At 40.7% G+C, this 17106-nt stretch overlaps 1 protein-coding gene across 3 annotated transcripts in view; it reads left to right on the top strand.

Moving 5' to 3' along the window:
• RAPGEF5 (Rap guanine nucleotide exchange factor 5) overlaps nucleotides 1-17106 on the top strand; it is a 223463-nt gene that overhangs the window by 107465 nt on the left and 98892 nt on the right. For all 3 annotated transcript variants that reach the window (XM_078441420.2, XM_060632685.3, XM_060632686.3), the window contains exons 8-9: nucleotides 4683-4756; nucleotides 16965-17090. In XM_078441420.2, coding sequence (XP_078297546.1) covers nucleotides 4683-4756; nucleotides 16965-17090 — 200 coding nt within the window. The remainder of the gene's footprint in view (nucleotides 1-4682; nucleotides 4757-16964; nucleotides 17091-17106) is intronic.

The raw sequence follows: 17106 nt of genomic DNA, 5'->3' as shown, positions 1-17106 counted from the left end.
AATTACTTCTCTTGACTGTGTATGGTGATTTCTCACATTGGGACATGAAATGTTAAATTTCTCTGTGTGGTGACATTTTGGGACGGTGTGTAAATTAAAAAAAAAAAAACGGTTTGTAAAGAACACTCTCAAGTATAGTCACCTAGCACATCGCGATCCTTGCGTTTAATTTGTGCTAGTGCGGCTTTTTCTTACCTTTGCAAAATTCATTAGAAATTAAATAAGCATTGTTGTGAAAGGACGTCCGTCTTCTTTGTGTTTAAATAATAATATTAAGGGGCGCCTGGGTGGCGCAGTCGGTTAAGCGTCCGACTTCAGCCAGGTCACGATCTCGCGGTCCATGAGTTCGAGCCCCGCGTCCGGCTCTGGGCTGATGTCTCGGAGCCTGGAGCCTGTTTCCGATTCTGTCTCCCTCTCTCTCTGCCCCTCCCCCGTTCATGCTCTGTCTCTCTCTGTCCCAAAAATAAATAAAAAACGTTGAAAAAAAATTAAAAAAAAATAATAATATTAGTAGAGTTATTAAGAAAGTTGTCTTAGCAACCATCCTAGTAAGTCATGAGAGAAAACCTGTTCTCCTGAAGGTAACAAGGAAGTGATAATTAAGGCAAGCCCTGAAATCTTGAAGGCTGTCTGCAGTAGTCCATCTGGAATGACTCTTGGCTAACTTACAAATAGGTGCATTTAAACTAAGTACTCTTATGTGAATTGGTGCTGAGTAATCCACATATATACTTAGCACGTAAAACATGTGGATTTTCATGTTTACTATTGAAAATATATGCTTTAGATCTTGTGCTTGTGACTTTTGTTGTGTAAGTTATTTCAAAGGCCTTTTCTTGCTTTCAGACTCTGGGTTGAGAGATAAGGAGATGGTTTGTGTTGGCAGAGAGTGAGGCTCCCAGCCTCCCTCGGTCCCAGAAGCTGTCATTCCTGTGTACGTGTTCCACTGGAGGGAAATGTCCCAGAATCAATATTTGTGTAGGAAATTTTCCCCAACCTACTCTTACTCCGACCAGATAAAAGAAAAATACAGCTGAAAAAATCTAAATAACTGCTTCCTCCTCTTTCTATCACATGAGCCACACCACTAGGAGGCGTGAAGAGAAAAGTTGTCTTTGTATGTATTCCCTGACATTAATCTTCATGTTCAAGGATGCCTAGAAGACTCCTTTTTAGGTGACTAACTGTATTTCATATGGGATGCTTCCCAGGGTGATGATAAATCCTCCGAAGTCCAGAATAAATACACTTTTCTTCCCAAATGGTGTATATGAACTACTGGCTGAAATATATCCTTGGAATCATACTTTTTCAGTGCTTCCAAGAAAATAATGTTATTTATGTGTTGGAAAAGACCACACTCTTCCTTGTCATCAAGATACTGAAGATAAGAGTCTACCAGAACTTTGAGAGTCTCCATGGTGCGCACTGAGATGGATTGCTGAATTACCTTGCCAAGTCCCTGAATTTCCTTGTATTTGTGATTCTTGCTCTGTGAATCGAACTGTATTGCTGCGCAACTAATTTTGAGGTTTTCAAAGATGTGATGAGAAATGGAGTATTGTTGCGTGGGAATAAGCTAGAAATACAGGACTGAATCTTTATCCCAATTATGCTTTGATGCTAATCCCCTCTCCTTTGTTTCTATGTATATATACTAAGAATCATGCCTAAATCTTAAAAAATAGTGTTAGCCCTCGATTCTGAAATTGTTTTTCATTGTCCTGCGTGTCAGTGTGCAATAATAAATGCCTAGACACCAGAATATTGTTTTAAAAACAAAAACATGAATTTAGAAGGCAAAATATTGAAAAATTTAATTTTCTTCATTTGTATCAAAACAAACTTCATGGGGCACCTGGGTGGCTCAGTCGGTTGTGTGTCTGACTTCAGTTCAGGTCATGGGTTCGAGCTCTGCATCCAGCTCTGTGCTGACAGCTCGAAGTCTGGCACCTGCTTCAGATTCTATATCTCCCTCTCTCTCTGTACCCTGCCCTGCTCATGATCTCTCTCTCTTTCCCTCTCTCTCAAAAATAAATAAACTTTTAAAAATTAAAAACTAAAACTTCAAAGAGCAAATGTTGAAATTAAAGTGTAAATCAAGTGCCAAGGTATGGTTCACACTTCATGTAGATGCACTTGTCCCATGTTAGTTGCCCTCAAGAAGAATTATTCCCCATTACAGGTAAAGACTTCCCTTGTTTCAATTAGTTGAGTAAAAGGCACATAGAAGTAAAAACTTCCATAGCCATTGCATTTTTAAGCGGAATTTACAATGTTACTCTGTATTTTTCCCTTGGCATTCTCACCTCTAGTTTTTCAGAGAAAACATAAGAGTTTTTCTTTCATCTTCACTTTCTTCATAATTGGGCAGCAGTAGCAATAGGGGAGCCCCTTGGAACAAGCACAACTGGAACTTTTTGCTGGAAAGGGAAGAAAAGCTTCTGTCCACTTCCGCTGTTGCTGCTTTGCCCCTAGATGCTCAGTGGTAGGCGTTAGGCTAGTTATTCATGGAGTTTAATACAAGAATTTCCCTCCCCTCTTTTTTCATAAATAGTTATGAAAGAAGTAGTTCATGTAAGTAGGCGTAGTCAAGCCGTGCCGTTGGGGGCACTTGGGGAGGGAACTGTTCATCCAGTCAGTTTTTACAGAGCTCATACGGTGTGCACAGCATTTTAGGTGCTCTCTGTGGTAAGCACCTCACAGTAGGCAGAAAAGGCATACAAAAGCAAAGGGAATATGAAACGGTACTTTAAAAACTATAGAGCGGAAAGCACAGTATTTGGTACACAAAACCATGCAAAGTGAACCCATAAGTACAGTGCATGACCTCACTGTCAGTAAGGTTGGTAATATTTTTGCCCTGCTTTTGATGGAGAGTGCAAAAGAATAAATGGCACAGAAGATAGGAATAACTTATTCTACTTAGGAGTCATCCTTGATTGCTTCTTCTCCTCATCTCTGTCCACCATCAACCATATTCAGTTCATTGGCAAGTGGTGTCCATTTTGTCTAAAAAGTCAGCTCAAATCCTCCATGTTTCTGCAGCTCATTGCCACCTCCCCGGTCTGAGCCATTGTCATTTCTAGTCACGATGTCGGCAGTTGGGAGCACCTGGGTGGCTCAGTTGGTTAACTGTCCGACGTTGGCTCAGATCATGATTTTACTGTTTGTGGGTTTGAGCGTTGCATCCGGCTGTACACTGACAGAGCTTGGAATCCTCTCTCCCTCTGTCTCTGCCCCTACCCTGCTCGTGCTCTAGCTATCAAATAAATACATAAACTTAAAAAAAAAAAGATGTTAACAAGAGTCACCTAAGTGGCTCCCTATTTCCTCTCTCGCTTCTCTTAAGTCTGTTCTCCACAAAGAAGTCAAAAAGAACTTTGGAAAATACACATCAAATCATGCAATTCTAATTTAAAATTCCATTGTGCTTTCCCATGTTCTTAGGCCAGAATCTGGATTCACGCTGGGCTGTGCTTTCTCTGGGTTTGTCTCCTATCACTCTCACCTGCCATGGGTGGCTCCATCTCAACCTTGAGGTCTCCCCCCAAGTGTCACTTCTTCAGGGAACTGCCATCCCTGCCTCCCTCCCTCAAGTGTGACCTCTCCCTGTCGGTTTTCTGTCATTGCCCCATTTCTCATGATCTCTAATGCCATCTTACTATTTTTACTGTTATCATCGTTACCGTTATCGTTATTGTTATTGTTAGTTGTAGTAGTAGTTGTTGTTGTTCACTGTCTCTCTTCCCAACCAGGATGTGTACTTCATGAAGTCAGGGTTTATTGGCCTTGCTCGCAGGAGTAGCCTCAGTACCAGGCACACAGTCACCACTCAGGAAATATTTTTAGGGTGAAAGAGCCAACTGTACAAAGAGCAAAATAATCAAGTCGGTCCACCTGGATCAGGGTTGTATTGAATGTCAGTGTGAAGTTGCAGGATAGGAGGAAGCTAGAGAATTCAAGGAAGACCTTCAATGACAAACAGGGAATTTATACTTGATAAGATAAGCGATAATATAGACCAAAGCATGGTACTTGTTATATTATTTTGAGACTGATTATTTTGGCAATTGTGCCCCAGCTGGATTGTATGAAGGAGAGGGTGGAATCAAGAGCTTTGTGTTAGGAGGTTGTTGCCTGAGTGCAGAAGGGTTGATAAGGACTTGGATAGGGAGATGCTGGGAAGATACAGGAGCAGAGGTAGATTCAAGACTCCCCAGTTTGGAATTTTGTGGTAACAATGCACTGAGCAGTCTAAATATACAATTATGCTTTCTTTATTATATGACTGTAAACTACCAGCCAAGAAACCCACATTGTTTAAAAAAAATTACTGTTCTCAGATCAATTTGGTAGAAGCCTTCAACTACACCCTAAATCCCATTAGAATGAAGCACAGTACTGACATGCTGGTCAGGTTTAGGTGAAGAACCTACGAGAGCAAACTGTTCCACTGCCATTGATTTAATAAACAAGAAAATGTACATGAGAAGTGCCCGGCGCAATTAAAGTTCCATCCAAATAATTAAAAATAGCACTGATATTTACGTTTTGTGAATCTCCCTAACATTGTTTTTTCTTGCCAAATTGCCATCTGAAAGGAAATTATCTAAAACTGCTTTCTTATGATGCTACATTGTTTTTAACATTCCTTTTCTTTTCTTTTTCTTTGCTTAAAGCAATTGAACAAGATGAAGACAATGGTGACAAACACGTAATTGTGGCAGAAGCTGAAGGTGTTCCAGATTCTCAGGTATGATCAGTTCTGAGACGGTTCCTCGTTACCCTTGTCGTCTGCATTGACAGTTGTGAGATAACGCAGGGGTTTGCAAATGATACAGGTTTGACCTTCTGTGTTCTGTAAATAGTGATACTACTGAGAATAAAGTGCTTGCTTTTGATAAAGAGGCATTTCACAAGAAGGGCCCTAAATTGTTAATGATACTTATAATTTGACTCATGAGGGAGGGAAAGACAGGCAGACATACTCCACTTCCCATAGAAAGCAAGGAAAGTAAGTGAAGGAGCGGGAGAGATCACCTTAGAGCACACCACCCCCTGGAGATGGCGGAGAAGAATCTGTGAGCTGGCAGCGTCGACCGCCAGGGCTTGGCCAGACAGAGGAGTGTGACACCTCACCTGCCAAATTTTCTGTGCCAACGCCCAGCATCTAACGCAAGGAATAAAGACCTGAGCCACCCTAGTGCTCTCAGCTGCTAACTTGATGTAAATCAGAACATTTGAAGATTCTTGGCTTGGTTTGACCCATTGCACTTCACCTTCCAAGTTCTGTATCTGTTGATTGTAGTCACAGTAATTACATTAATGGGGCACCTGGGTGGCTCAGTCGGTTAAGTGTCCGACTTCAGCTCATGTCATGATCTCAGGGTCCGTGAGTTCAAGCCCCACATCAGGCTTGGTGCTGACCGCTCAGAGCCTGGAGCCTGCTTCAGATTCTGTGTCTCCCTCTCTCTCTGCCCCTCCCCCACTCACGTGCTCGCTCGCTCTCTCTCAAAAATGAGTAAAACATTAAAAATTTTTTTTTTCAATATATGAAATTTATTGTCAAATTGGTTTGCATACAACACCCAGTGCTCATCCCAAAAGGTGCCCTCCTCAATACCCATCACCCACCCCTCCCTCCCACCCCCATCAACCCTCAGTTTGTTCTCAGTTTTTAACAGTCTCTTATGCTTTGGCTCTCTCCCACTCTAACCTCTTTTTTTTTTCCTTCCCCTCCCCCATGGGTTTCTGTTAAGTTTCTCAGGATCCACATAAGAGTGAAACCACGTGGTATCTGTCTTTCTCTGTATGGCTTATTTCACTTAGCATCACACTCTCCAGTTCCATCCACGTTGCTACAAAGGGCCATATTTCATTCTTTCTCATTGCCACGTAGTACTCCATTGTGTATATAAATCACCATTTCTTTATCCATTCATCAGTTGATGGACTTTTAGGCTCTTTCCATAATTTGGCTATTGTTGAGAGTGCTGCTATAAACATTGGGGTACGAGTGGCCCTATGCATCAGCACTCCTGTATCCCTTGGGTAAATTCCTAGCAGTGCTATTGCTGGGTCATAGGGTAGGTCTATCTTTAATTTTTTGAGGAACCTCCACACTGTTTTCCAGAGTGGCCGCACCAATTTGCATTCCCATAGAAAAAAAAATAATTACGTTAGCCTTTTCAGTCAAGATGGCACAGGCTGTACTGTGTCAGTAAGTTTATATAGGGAATTGTTTGGAATTGTTTTGATGTGGTCATACTGAAAATGCTGTAGTCCTCAAGTTCATACCGAAATTGCATTTCAGGCTTTCAAGAAACCTGGTCAGGGATTCCCCAACTTAGTGTATCCTACACTTCCTCAAAGGTTTCTTAAATCATTAAATTATTAGTGGGACAGATATTTCTAAACATAAACTGTTACTCATTTTTTTGTTTTTGAACTCGCTCTGTGGGCAAAGGTCTGTTTTAATGCAATTTTATTTCTTTGTCTCAAGAGGATACGCAGACCTGGCTTTTTGGGATTTTGTGATTTTCTTCTCCAACAGTGTTGTAACTACGCATCTGCAGGGTGCTCAGAGGAATGAAATCATGAAACCAAAAGAAACCAGTGAATTGATGATTAGATCAGGAACAGATTCTGTTTAGTTTGAAAGGCAAAGGTTAAGTTGGCTGGAGGCATGATGGTGGGTGTTACAGGCCAGGGCTACAGAGGAAGGAAGGCAGCTGTCACCTCATCTGATGTGTCTAAGAAAGTCTGACCTGCCACCACCGTACAAGCACCAGTTTTCAGTTCGAGTCTGCGGGTCCGTCTTTCCAAATGCTCTGAGTAGAGTCCTCAGTAGTTCAAGTCAGGTAGGGTGAGCTCAAAGAAAACTTTGAGAATTTTACCATCAGACACCGAGGCAGAATTAGAAATAAATGTATGTGTGTGCACATGTGTGCCCTTGACACCAAAAGTTATTAATTTGGTGTTCGGTGTATGTACATATAATGGATTGAGTATCTACGTGCCATGCTCTGTGCTATTTCACCGTATTGCAGTGTTCCCTCCAGAGCATATTTTAAGCAAGTTAAGTAGAAATTGGTTTCCGACTCCCTCCGCATCTGTGACAAAGTATGCCACTATGGGAAAAATGTCCTCACGCTGTTGAAAACTTTGGGTATGTAAAGGGTTAAGGTGGCAAGACTGGGTCTTGTATACAGCTTTCCCACCTGCCATAAAACTCTAGTTCTCTCCTCATGTGTTAGCTCCTTTCCTCCTTTTCTCGCTAAAAATATCTTTCCTGCTTAAGAAACTCCCACTTTAATGCAGTGACGTGTGGGTGGAGTGAAGGGAGCACGTAGACTTCGGTTTGCTTCCCAGCCCTTCTTCCTAGCCTGTGCTTTTACACAAGTTCTTTAGCGGCTAAACCTGTGGGCTGCTGCAGGGTAGCATCAGCATTGTTGTCACCATAGTGTCCCTGCATGCAGAGTCCCTGCAAGTGACCGGCACGCTTGATTTTCGCCTCTATAAAGCAAAGATATTATAAAGTTGTCTTGAGGTTGAAATGATACCGCACAGAAAATGCCTGGAATCCTGGCACATCAGAGTTTCTATGTTGGGCAGCACATGGGAGGTGTGGAGTGCAGCCTCCGGGGCCAGACGCCTGGGTTCTCCTCTGGGCTCTGCCACCGTAACCTTGGGCAAGTTATTCTCCTCTCCTGGGCGAGAGAGTCCTGTACTGAAATAGCATTGAGAGTTCACTTGTGCAGCAATGCAGATGCCGTAAACACTCTACTACGCTCTTTGTTTTCTCCGCTCCACAGTGAACCCTATGAAGTAGGGAATGTATTGACCACCACTTCACAGATGAGCTGGTAAGTGGCAGGGCCAGGAATCAGACCGAGACAGTCTGGCTCTGACATCCTGGCTTTCAACGCCTATACTAAACCGCCTTTCTAACATCTGTAAAATGGGGATGATTGCTGAGTTGTTTTGAAGATTAGATGAATATATGTGAGACAGAGTGGCACATGGCACATAGTAAGCACTCAAACAAGTGAGCCTCTATGAGTTGTTACCATTATCATCGTCTATCACATTGCTCTCTGGTTTGAATATTTAAGGCATATGACATGGTTGGGTTGCAGTATTAGTCTCTCTCTATATATGCTATCTTCACACGCATACATACACATAGAAAAACAATCTAAACTCTTGATTCTTCATCACTCTTTATTTTTTTATACAATTTTTTTTAATGTTATTCGCTTTTGAGAGATAGAGATAGAGCATGAGCGGGGAAGGGGCAGAGAGAGGGAGATGCAGAATCCGAAGCAGGCTCCAGGCTCTGAGCTGTCAGCACAGAGCCTGACGCGGGGCTCAAACTCACGAACTGTGAGATCATGACCTGAGCCGAAGTCGGGCGCTCAACCGACTGAGCCACCCAGGTGCCCCTCTTTATCACTCTTTATATAGGACTAAAGGATTAAAGATTTTTAATGAAAATGTATAGAATTTTTGCCAGGTTCTAGTTTCAGGCTCTTAATGAGATCTTCAATGAGTAATTTATAATGTATTGAACTTTGGAAATTCTTGTTTTGCTTCAGGTCGCCATTGACCACTGGATTCAGGAATTATTTTTGTTGTCTCCTCTCTTACATTTGTATCAATCATCTTAATATTAAGCGATGGTAACTGTTAATTATGTACAGTAATTGCCAAATATTTGATGATTAATTTTCCAATAGCCAAAATGTGACTTCTTTTTAATATACTGAAGAAAGCTGTTATTTAAGGCTGGAATAGCTATTATAGAAAACAGATGACCACTCAAAATCCTTTATGTTGAAATTTATTAGAATTTGCCTTTTTTTCTTCTTTGTTATTTGTCTACTTTGCTGCCCAGCTTAGCAGTATGGTCAGTAATGTTTACAAACTGGAGCTTTAATTTCAGGTCAAAACAAGACAAAATACTGGTGTCCTCCTGACTCTAGTCTGAAAGTTCAAGGAATCAAGTATATGAAATCAATGAATCTTTGACTTCATCAGCTAAGTAAATGTATGACAATGTAGTTTTTAGTTTTATCAGAAGAGATTATGTCAGTATAACAGATTAAGAAAATTAAAAAAAATTTTTTTAATGTTTATTTTTGAGAGAGAGTGTGTGTGCATGCTCCCGAGTGTGAGTGGGGGAGGGACAGAGAAAGAGGGAGACACAGAATCTCAAGCAGGCTCCAGGCTCTGAGCTGTCAGCACAGAGCCCGACAGAGGGCTCAAACTCATAAGCCATGAGATCATGACCTGAGTCAAAGTGGGTACCCAACCGACTGAGCCACCCAGGTGCCCCTGAAAATATTTGAGGGAAATAATAGTTATTAAGTCCATATAATAAGGTTTCTGCCTCCTTCCCTACTCGCACTATGCTCTGGCAGGATGTAGTTTCATATAGTGTTTGTATAGGATGGGTCTGTCCAATCAAAAAGTGTTTTTTTAACACATGTAATTGCAGAAAAGAGGAGGACCAGAGAAATGAACCTCTCTGAACTTGGTGCATCACCTGTACAGTAACCAGGAGTTACTGAATCATTTCTGAGGCTCTGTGATGCCCCAGCATGGGGTCTCAGGCCTGTGCTAGTGATGCCCTGGGCATCTATCACATGCACTTTTCACTGTGGATGCAGCTTGTCCCTTTCCCAAAGGAAAGGGTGTGTTTTTACATTATCAAAAGACAAATTTTGGGGGGTGCCTGGATGGCTTAGTCAGCTAAGCTCTGCCTTCAGCCCAGGTCATGATCTCATGGTTTGAGGATTTGAGCCCCACCTCGGGCTCTGAGTTGGCAGTGTGAGGCTTGCTTGGGATTCTCTTCCTCTCTCTGTGCCTCTCCCTGCTTGCTTGCTCTGTCTCTCTTTCAAAATAAATAAATACACTTTTTTAAAAAAGATAGATTTTTCTATCCCAACAAAGAAGAAATTTTCATAGTTTTCTTTCTCTCTCTGAATTTATGAAATGAATACCTGCTGCCCTACAAAATAAAATACCATTATTAGTAATTTGTAAATTTGTTATTTATTAGGATATTTAATATATCCTTATATAATAAATACTATAATTAGTTAATTACTATATAATATATTCTATTATATATTGCATATTACGTTACAGTATTAATATATATTTAATATATTTATTATATTTTATTTGTTATTAATCTTCTTCTTCTTATTATTATTACTATTATTATTTAGTGTGAATTGTCTTCTGAATTTTCCTGGAAAGGATTTTTTTTTTAAATTTTTTTTAACGTTTATTTATTATTCAGAGACAGAGAGACACAGAGCGTAAGCAGCAGAGGGGTAGAGAGAGGGAAGACACAGAACCTGAAGCTCTGAGCTGTCAGCACAGAGCCTAATGCGGGGCTCGAACTCACGAACTGTGAGATCATGACCTGAGCCGAAGTCAGTCGCCCAACCAACTGAGCTACCTAGGCCCCCGAAGGATTCTTAATATTTGTTGTTTAGGAAATAGATACGTACAGTTGAGTCATGTAATATATTGTCCCAACCCATCAGTGTTTTATCATTTGAGTTTTCTGTTTAAAGTAGCAAAAAAAAATTATTTTATGAATTTCTGTGTGACATTTAATTGTTAAAGAAATGACCCTATTATGTAGTAATGAATAAGTATTTATCCAAACACCTTGAATTCATATTAAGTAGCATTCTGGCGTTGTAAAAGTGCTTACTTGAAAAGTGGACTCTTTGATCCTGGTTTTCCTTCTCTTTTGCATGATATTTGATCTCAGTGTTTTAGAGTAAGTAATTTTTAAAGTCAAGATAATGCAGATGATGTTTTCATACATAACCTGTGCTCTTTCACCTTTTGTCATGTGGGTTATTCATGTATCATCCTTGTAACCTTTCCTGACAGAATCCTGTCCAAGCTTCATTTTACCACTGAAAGAAGGGACCTAACATTTTTAGGACTCCATTTGCAAAGGAAACAGACTTTAATTTACATTCATAACATTTCTCTCCTCAAATACTGAAAATCATATGAATAGCTTTAATTATACATTACAGAGATTTTTTTTCAAAGCAGACCTTGAAATAAGACTTTTAAATAACTCTTCTGACGGTTACAGATTAATCTTTTTTTTTTTCTGCTTTAGCAATGTTAGGTAAACTGTTTATAATTAATTTCATATAGACAAATTAAGTAGTTCAAGAATGTGAAAGTCTAGATCAAGGGCTGTTACTTATCTTGCTTCTCCTGCCATAACAAAGCTCCCAAAATATATTAATAAATTCATGGGGTTTTTTGAATTAAATTACTAAATTACAGAGCTGTGAAAGAGAGCCCCAGAGAACATCTGGCATAGTGTGGTACTTCCCAAGAAGACTACCTTAGAAACTATCTAGAATATATGGGCATCCCTCAGAGCTGCAAGTTCTCCAGGGAATGAAGAAGCATTCATAACCTTCCTTGAAAGCCTTTTTTGACAGTTATGGAAGCACTGTTGTAGAATTGATGATTTTACGAAAATGTACCTAGAAATTATGCAGAAAGCAGAAAATCAAGACATCAATATTCCTTTTTTAATTATATGATGTTTTAATTATAAATATGAAATAATTAAGTTGCTTAGGAACCCATTTTCTTAAGTAACAGCATTTTGTGTTTAAAATACATAATTTCTGCACCCAAGTATCTGGCTCTAATAAAAATGTATTTCCTCATTAAGGGCACCTGGGTGGCTCAGTTGGTGAAGTGTCTGGCTCTTGATTTTGCCTCATGTCATGATCTTATGGTTCATGGGCTCGAGCCCCACATTGGGCTCTGTGCTGGCAGCTCGAAGCCTACTTGGGATTCACTCTCTCCCTCTTTCTCTGCCCTTCTCCTGCTGTCACACACACTCTCTCTCAAAATGAATAAATAAACATTTTTAAAAAGGTAAAAAAAAAAAGGGGCGCCTGGGTGGCTCAGTCGGTTAAGCGTCCGACTTTGGCCCAGGTCACGATCTCGCGGTATGTGAGTTCGAGCCCCGTGTCGGGCTCTGTGCTTACTGCTCAGAGCCTGGAGCCTGTTTCAGATTCTGTGTCTCCCTCTCTCTCTGACCCTCCCCTGTTCATGCTCTGTCTCTCTCTGTCTCAAAAATAAATAAATGTTAAAAAAAAAATTTTTTTTTAATTAAAAAAAAGGTAAAAAAAATGAGATTTACTTATTAAAGAAAAGTCTGTATTTAGAATCCTATGCATATGATAAAAAATGTTCAGAGTTGCTTAAAAACTCATGTTCCCAAGTACCCCAAGAAATAGTCAAGGTCTCTGAGTTTTCTCTACACGGTTCCACCCTGATGTTATCAGTCATTTAAAAAACATATATGGGACCCACAGACAAAGGAAAGACTCTTCAAATCAGAGCACATGGGAGCTTAGCCCAGTTAACTTTGGCACCTGTGTTGGTAAGAAGAAGTAACAGGTTCAGTCCTGTGTGTCTACTTAGTCCCAAGACATTTTCCTCTTGTGTATCCCCCTTCCTGGCCCCATCTGCACACACACCCTCTTTTGTACAGGGCACCGCACTGGGGAGCAGAGAAAGATTAGGATTAATCCATCATGCTACTGAATAAACAACCACAGGGCAGGTCCCAATGTCACAGGGTCATGAGCCGCCTCTCTCCACTAACAAGACAGTATGTTAAACACCGTGAGGATGATGTGGATGGAGAAAGAAGAAATTCTAGCTGGCTAACAGAAATGAATTTTGTAACTAACACAAACTTAGTCCTTTAAGTGTCAAAGCATTTAAAGGATGCTAATCATTTGTGTATAGGAATTCCCCCCAAAGTTTCCTTTTCTTTTTAGTTTAAAGGAGGATATTTAACACCACTGATCCTCTTATACTTTCTCTGTTATTGATTAAAAGTGCCTCTTCAAGATCAGCCCATATAGTGTTGTGTCAGGTTATGGGCTCCATTAAAATCCTGACAAACAGAAATATCCTCCAAGGAGGATGGCTAGGATGGGTAAAAGGATCTAACAATAAAATCAAGGGGGCCCTTTGCAATGCTTGACTGTCTAATTCTGCCTCTCTTGTCCTGTTTCCTCTTAAGTCAGTGGGTAAACTACAGTCTGCTCCCTGTTTTTGTAAATAAAGCGTTATTAGAACACAGATGTGCTCACTCACCTATTGTGTCTTCTGCTTTTGCACTAAAACTGCAGAATTGGGTAGTTGCATCAGAGACCACATTGCCCACTAAGCCTGGAACATTGACACTCTGGCCCTTTACAAAAAAAAGTTGGCCAAACTTTGCAACTGAAACGACCATTACATGCTTTCTTTTCTCATCATGCCTCCACATCTTCTCACAGGCCCTACTCTCAGCCGATAACTTGACTTATTTTTCTGGGAAATAGAAGCCTTCAGAAAGGAATTTCCCCGTTTTCCCACTATGAAATGTGCCAGCCTACCTATTTACCCTGTACTTCACCTGCCCTCCTGTGTTGGTGAGTGACATATTCACCATCCTCCCGCTGAGAGTAGATCGTGATGCTCTCTTCGTGTCTGAAGGACACGACTCCTAAAAATGCCCTCTCTCCTTCCTGCATCATCAAATTTCCCTCCATGATGGATGATTTCTAATAAAGATTAAAAGGCCAACATATCTATCACTGTAAACAAGCAAGCAAGCGATCACTGTTTAGCTAGTATCCTGTTGCTTGTAACAATTCAGAGGAGTTGTCACTCTCTTTTGAACCCAGGCTAATACAACTTCTTTCCCTACCACCATTTTGTTCCCAAAAAACCAAAACAAACAAAACAAAACAAAAGCTCTATTCAAAGTCACCAATTATTGCTGTCAAATTCAGTGTCTGTTTCAATCCATCTTATTTGATATTGTAGCAACATTTGATACAGTTTTCCTTTGCCTTCTCCTTGAAACCCCTTCACTACTCCCCAGGGTCTCCTCCTGGAGCCTCTCCTTCTTAGTCCCGTTTCCTGACTACTCATCTTTCCAGCATCCAAACGTGGGACTCAGTTCCCGGATTCCTTGTTATCTTTGTTTACATCACTGCATTGTAACCTCTCTTATTCCTCGGGTTTTAAATATTGTGTACACTGATGTCTCCCAAATTCCTGTCACCAGCCTGGACTTCCCCTCTGAGCCACCAAGTGGCCAACCAGGCAACAGCACTTAGATACCTCAGGGCTATCTTCCTCCCCAGTCTTCCCAATCTCAGTAAATGACAACCCTACCCTCCCAGTTGGTCAGGCTAAACCCAGTTGCTGCCCTACCTTTGGAAAATATTCAAATTCTAACCATTTCTCACCAGTTCCACCACTAAAAGTTCCAAGACTTCTCTTCTCTGAAAACCAGTCCCTTATGGGTCTTCTGGTTTCAGCTACTTCTCCCCACCCAACAGTGTTTTCTCAACCCAAAAGACAGGATGATCTTGTTAAAATGTAAGTCAGATGATGCCATTCCTACATTCAAAACCTTCTAAAGGATTTCCATTTCATTCAGAAAAAGAAACCAAACCCCCTACCCAGCCCGTATGGAAACAATGTGATGCGGTCCCACATCACCTTTTTGGCAGTTTCAGAGACCCCCCCTTACCAACTCTGCTTCGGCCATGCTGAACAACAAGCCATTCTTGTTGCTTTTCCCTCAACATGCCAAGCACATCCAAGCCTCAGGGCCCTTGCACTTGTATTCCTCTGCCTGGAACACTCTTCCTTGCTTCCTTTATTTTTTTTTTTAAGTTGGTTTATTTTGAGAGAGTGTGTGAGGAGGGGAGGGGCAGAGAGGTGGGGGGAGAGAGAGAGAGAGAGAGAGAGAGAGAGAGAGAGAGAGAGGATGAGAATCCCAAGCAGGCTCTGCACTGTCAGCACAGAGCCAGATGTGGAGCTCTAACTCACCAATTGTGAGATCATGACATGAGCTGAAATCAAGAATGAGATGCTCAACTGACTGAGCCACCCAGGTGCCCCTCTTCCTTGCTTCTTTGAGATTTCCATTCAAATCTCATTTTACTAAAGAATCCTTCCCTGACACACCTGTCTTTATAACACCTCCAGTCATTTCTTCTACTCCCTTGCCTTGCTTTATTTTCTATCGTATCATATCTTACCATCCGATATATGTTACATAATCCTCATCCCCTAGTGAATGTAAGATTCATGGCCTGTGGGGCTTTTTTGTTATGGTGGTTCAGTGCTATATTCCTAGAACTTGTAGTTCCTGACTTATGTTTGTTACTCACATAACGAAGTTACTGTTGGGTAAGTGAATGAATGAATAAAATTAGGAGCTGGGGGGTGGGGTGGTTATATATGGACAATATTAAAAGGATATAATAAATACTGGTGTTTAAGTATTTGAAAGATTGTCATATTGGATAAGAAATAGACCTAGTTTCAGGTGGCTCGGTTGGTTAAGTATCTAACGCTTGGTTTTGGCTCAGGTCATGAGTTTGAGCCCCTGGTTGGGCTCTGTGTTGGCAGTGGGGAGTCTACTTGGGATTTTCTCCCTCTCCCTCTCTCTGCCCCTCCCCAACTTGCACTGTCTCTGTCGAAAAAGAAAGTGAAATAGACCTAGTTTTGGTTGCTTTTAAAGGTAAAACTAGTCTTCATAGGTTGAAGTTGAATGATTTCAGAGTTTAGTGTGGTAAGGGACTTTCTGACAGTTGTGGGTCTCTAACAGTGCAAAGGCTGTCTGAAGACAACCAGCGATCCCTGTGCAAGGAAGTCTTGGAAATGAACTGGAGGACCACTTGTGAGGGATGTTTTAAAAATAAATCGTTGACTTTGGTAGAGCAGTTCCACTTGCTGTCCCCTGGGAATCTGATTTGGGCCACGTGAAGGATTTTTTTGTTTTCTTCCTAGTTGTTGGAGAAACTGCTAGATAAGCTATCCTTGCCTGTGGGAATAGAGATGTAGTCATTGTTTGGCATGGATGGTCCCATTTCTTCAATACCCACTCAACAAAATGGGTATCTTTTGCACAAACCATGAAGACCATAAGGTTGAGCATCCTTGTTGTCCCCTTCTCCATATTTGGTCCTGTTGCTAAGTCCATTCAAATCCTGTAGGTTGTACTAGATAAAACAAGAATCCAAAATTTTGACTGTTCCTGGCAAGAGTAACTTCAGATTTCATTATATCATTTTCTGATATGTCACTATGAACCATTTTTTAAAGAATTTGAGCAGGAACAGTTCATAATTTGTGTTATAATGAACACACTTGTTTTCTAATAAAAGTCCTAGATTATCCTCCTTCATATTATTTTTACTTAGGTACTTTGGCAAAAAAAATGTGATACTTTATGGATCATTTCCAATCCCTGATGACATTTTAAGCTTTCTTTTTCCAGTTTATTTTTAATAAACTTTTTTTTTTTTTTTACCGTATTTCATGCGACATTGAAGATGTTTTCCTAATGCCCCATAGTAACTTTCCAGCTGTGAAAAAAAAATCGTGTGATCTTCTCGTTCACCGTGTGTTTATACATGGAATAATCTGGTCGAGTAAAAGAATTAGGAGTTTGTGTACTGGTATTTTTAGTACTCTGTATCATTTCACCCTTTTTTGTCAGAGTGGTTCCTGGCTAACTTTCCCATGAGTTTTTAACCTCTTGTGAGGCTTTGCTTATGTAACAGGAAACGGGCTGTCAGGAACAAATAGTGGCATACCAGGAGCACACTTCAGTAGCAAATGATTTAGTTTGCTCTGCCCTTCACTCTCTTAAAGTAGACTGATACACGATCTCAACTTGAAGACTTTTGCTGTGGCGTTCCTAGGTTAAAATAATACAGTTTCAACTTTGCAAAGGCAAAATATTTTACCAAGACCATGCTTTACTCCAGGCGACAGAGGAGATGAGCTTATCATAAAGCGAATTTTCCAGTGGTGTCATGTCCTGGGACTGTGGATTTAAGTATATCTTCGCTTTTTCTCCAACTCTTAAGGCAGGAGTGATGTGCAAACTCCAGGAGAGAGATGACATCGGACGAATTGAACTGGTTCAGAAGCTGGCAAGAGAAAACTGTCAGTTTTTGCAGACAGACAAAAAGGAACAGGAGAAATCTGAACACGTAAGCCCTTTTTCTC

Source organism: Panthera onca, chromosome A2, assembly GCF_046562875.1.
Source record: "Panthera onca isolate mPanOnc1 chromosome A2, mPanOnc1 haplotype 2, whole genome shotgun sequence".
In the NCBI taxonomy this organism is placed as follows: Eukaryota; Metazoa; Chordata; class Mammalia; order Carnivora; family Felidae; genus Panthera; species Panthera onca.
The sequence above is the reverse complement of the archived record's forward strand: the minus strand, read 5'-3'. Positions and strand labels throughout refer to the sequence as shown.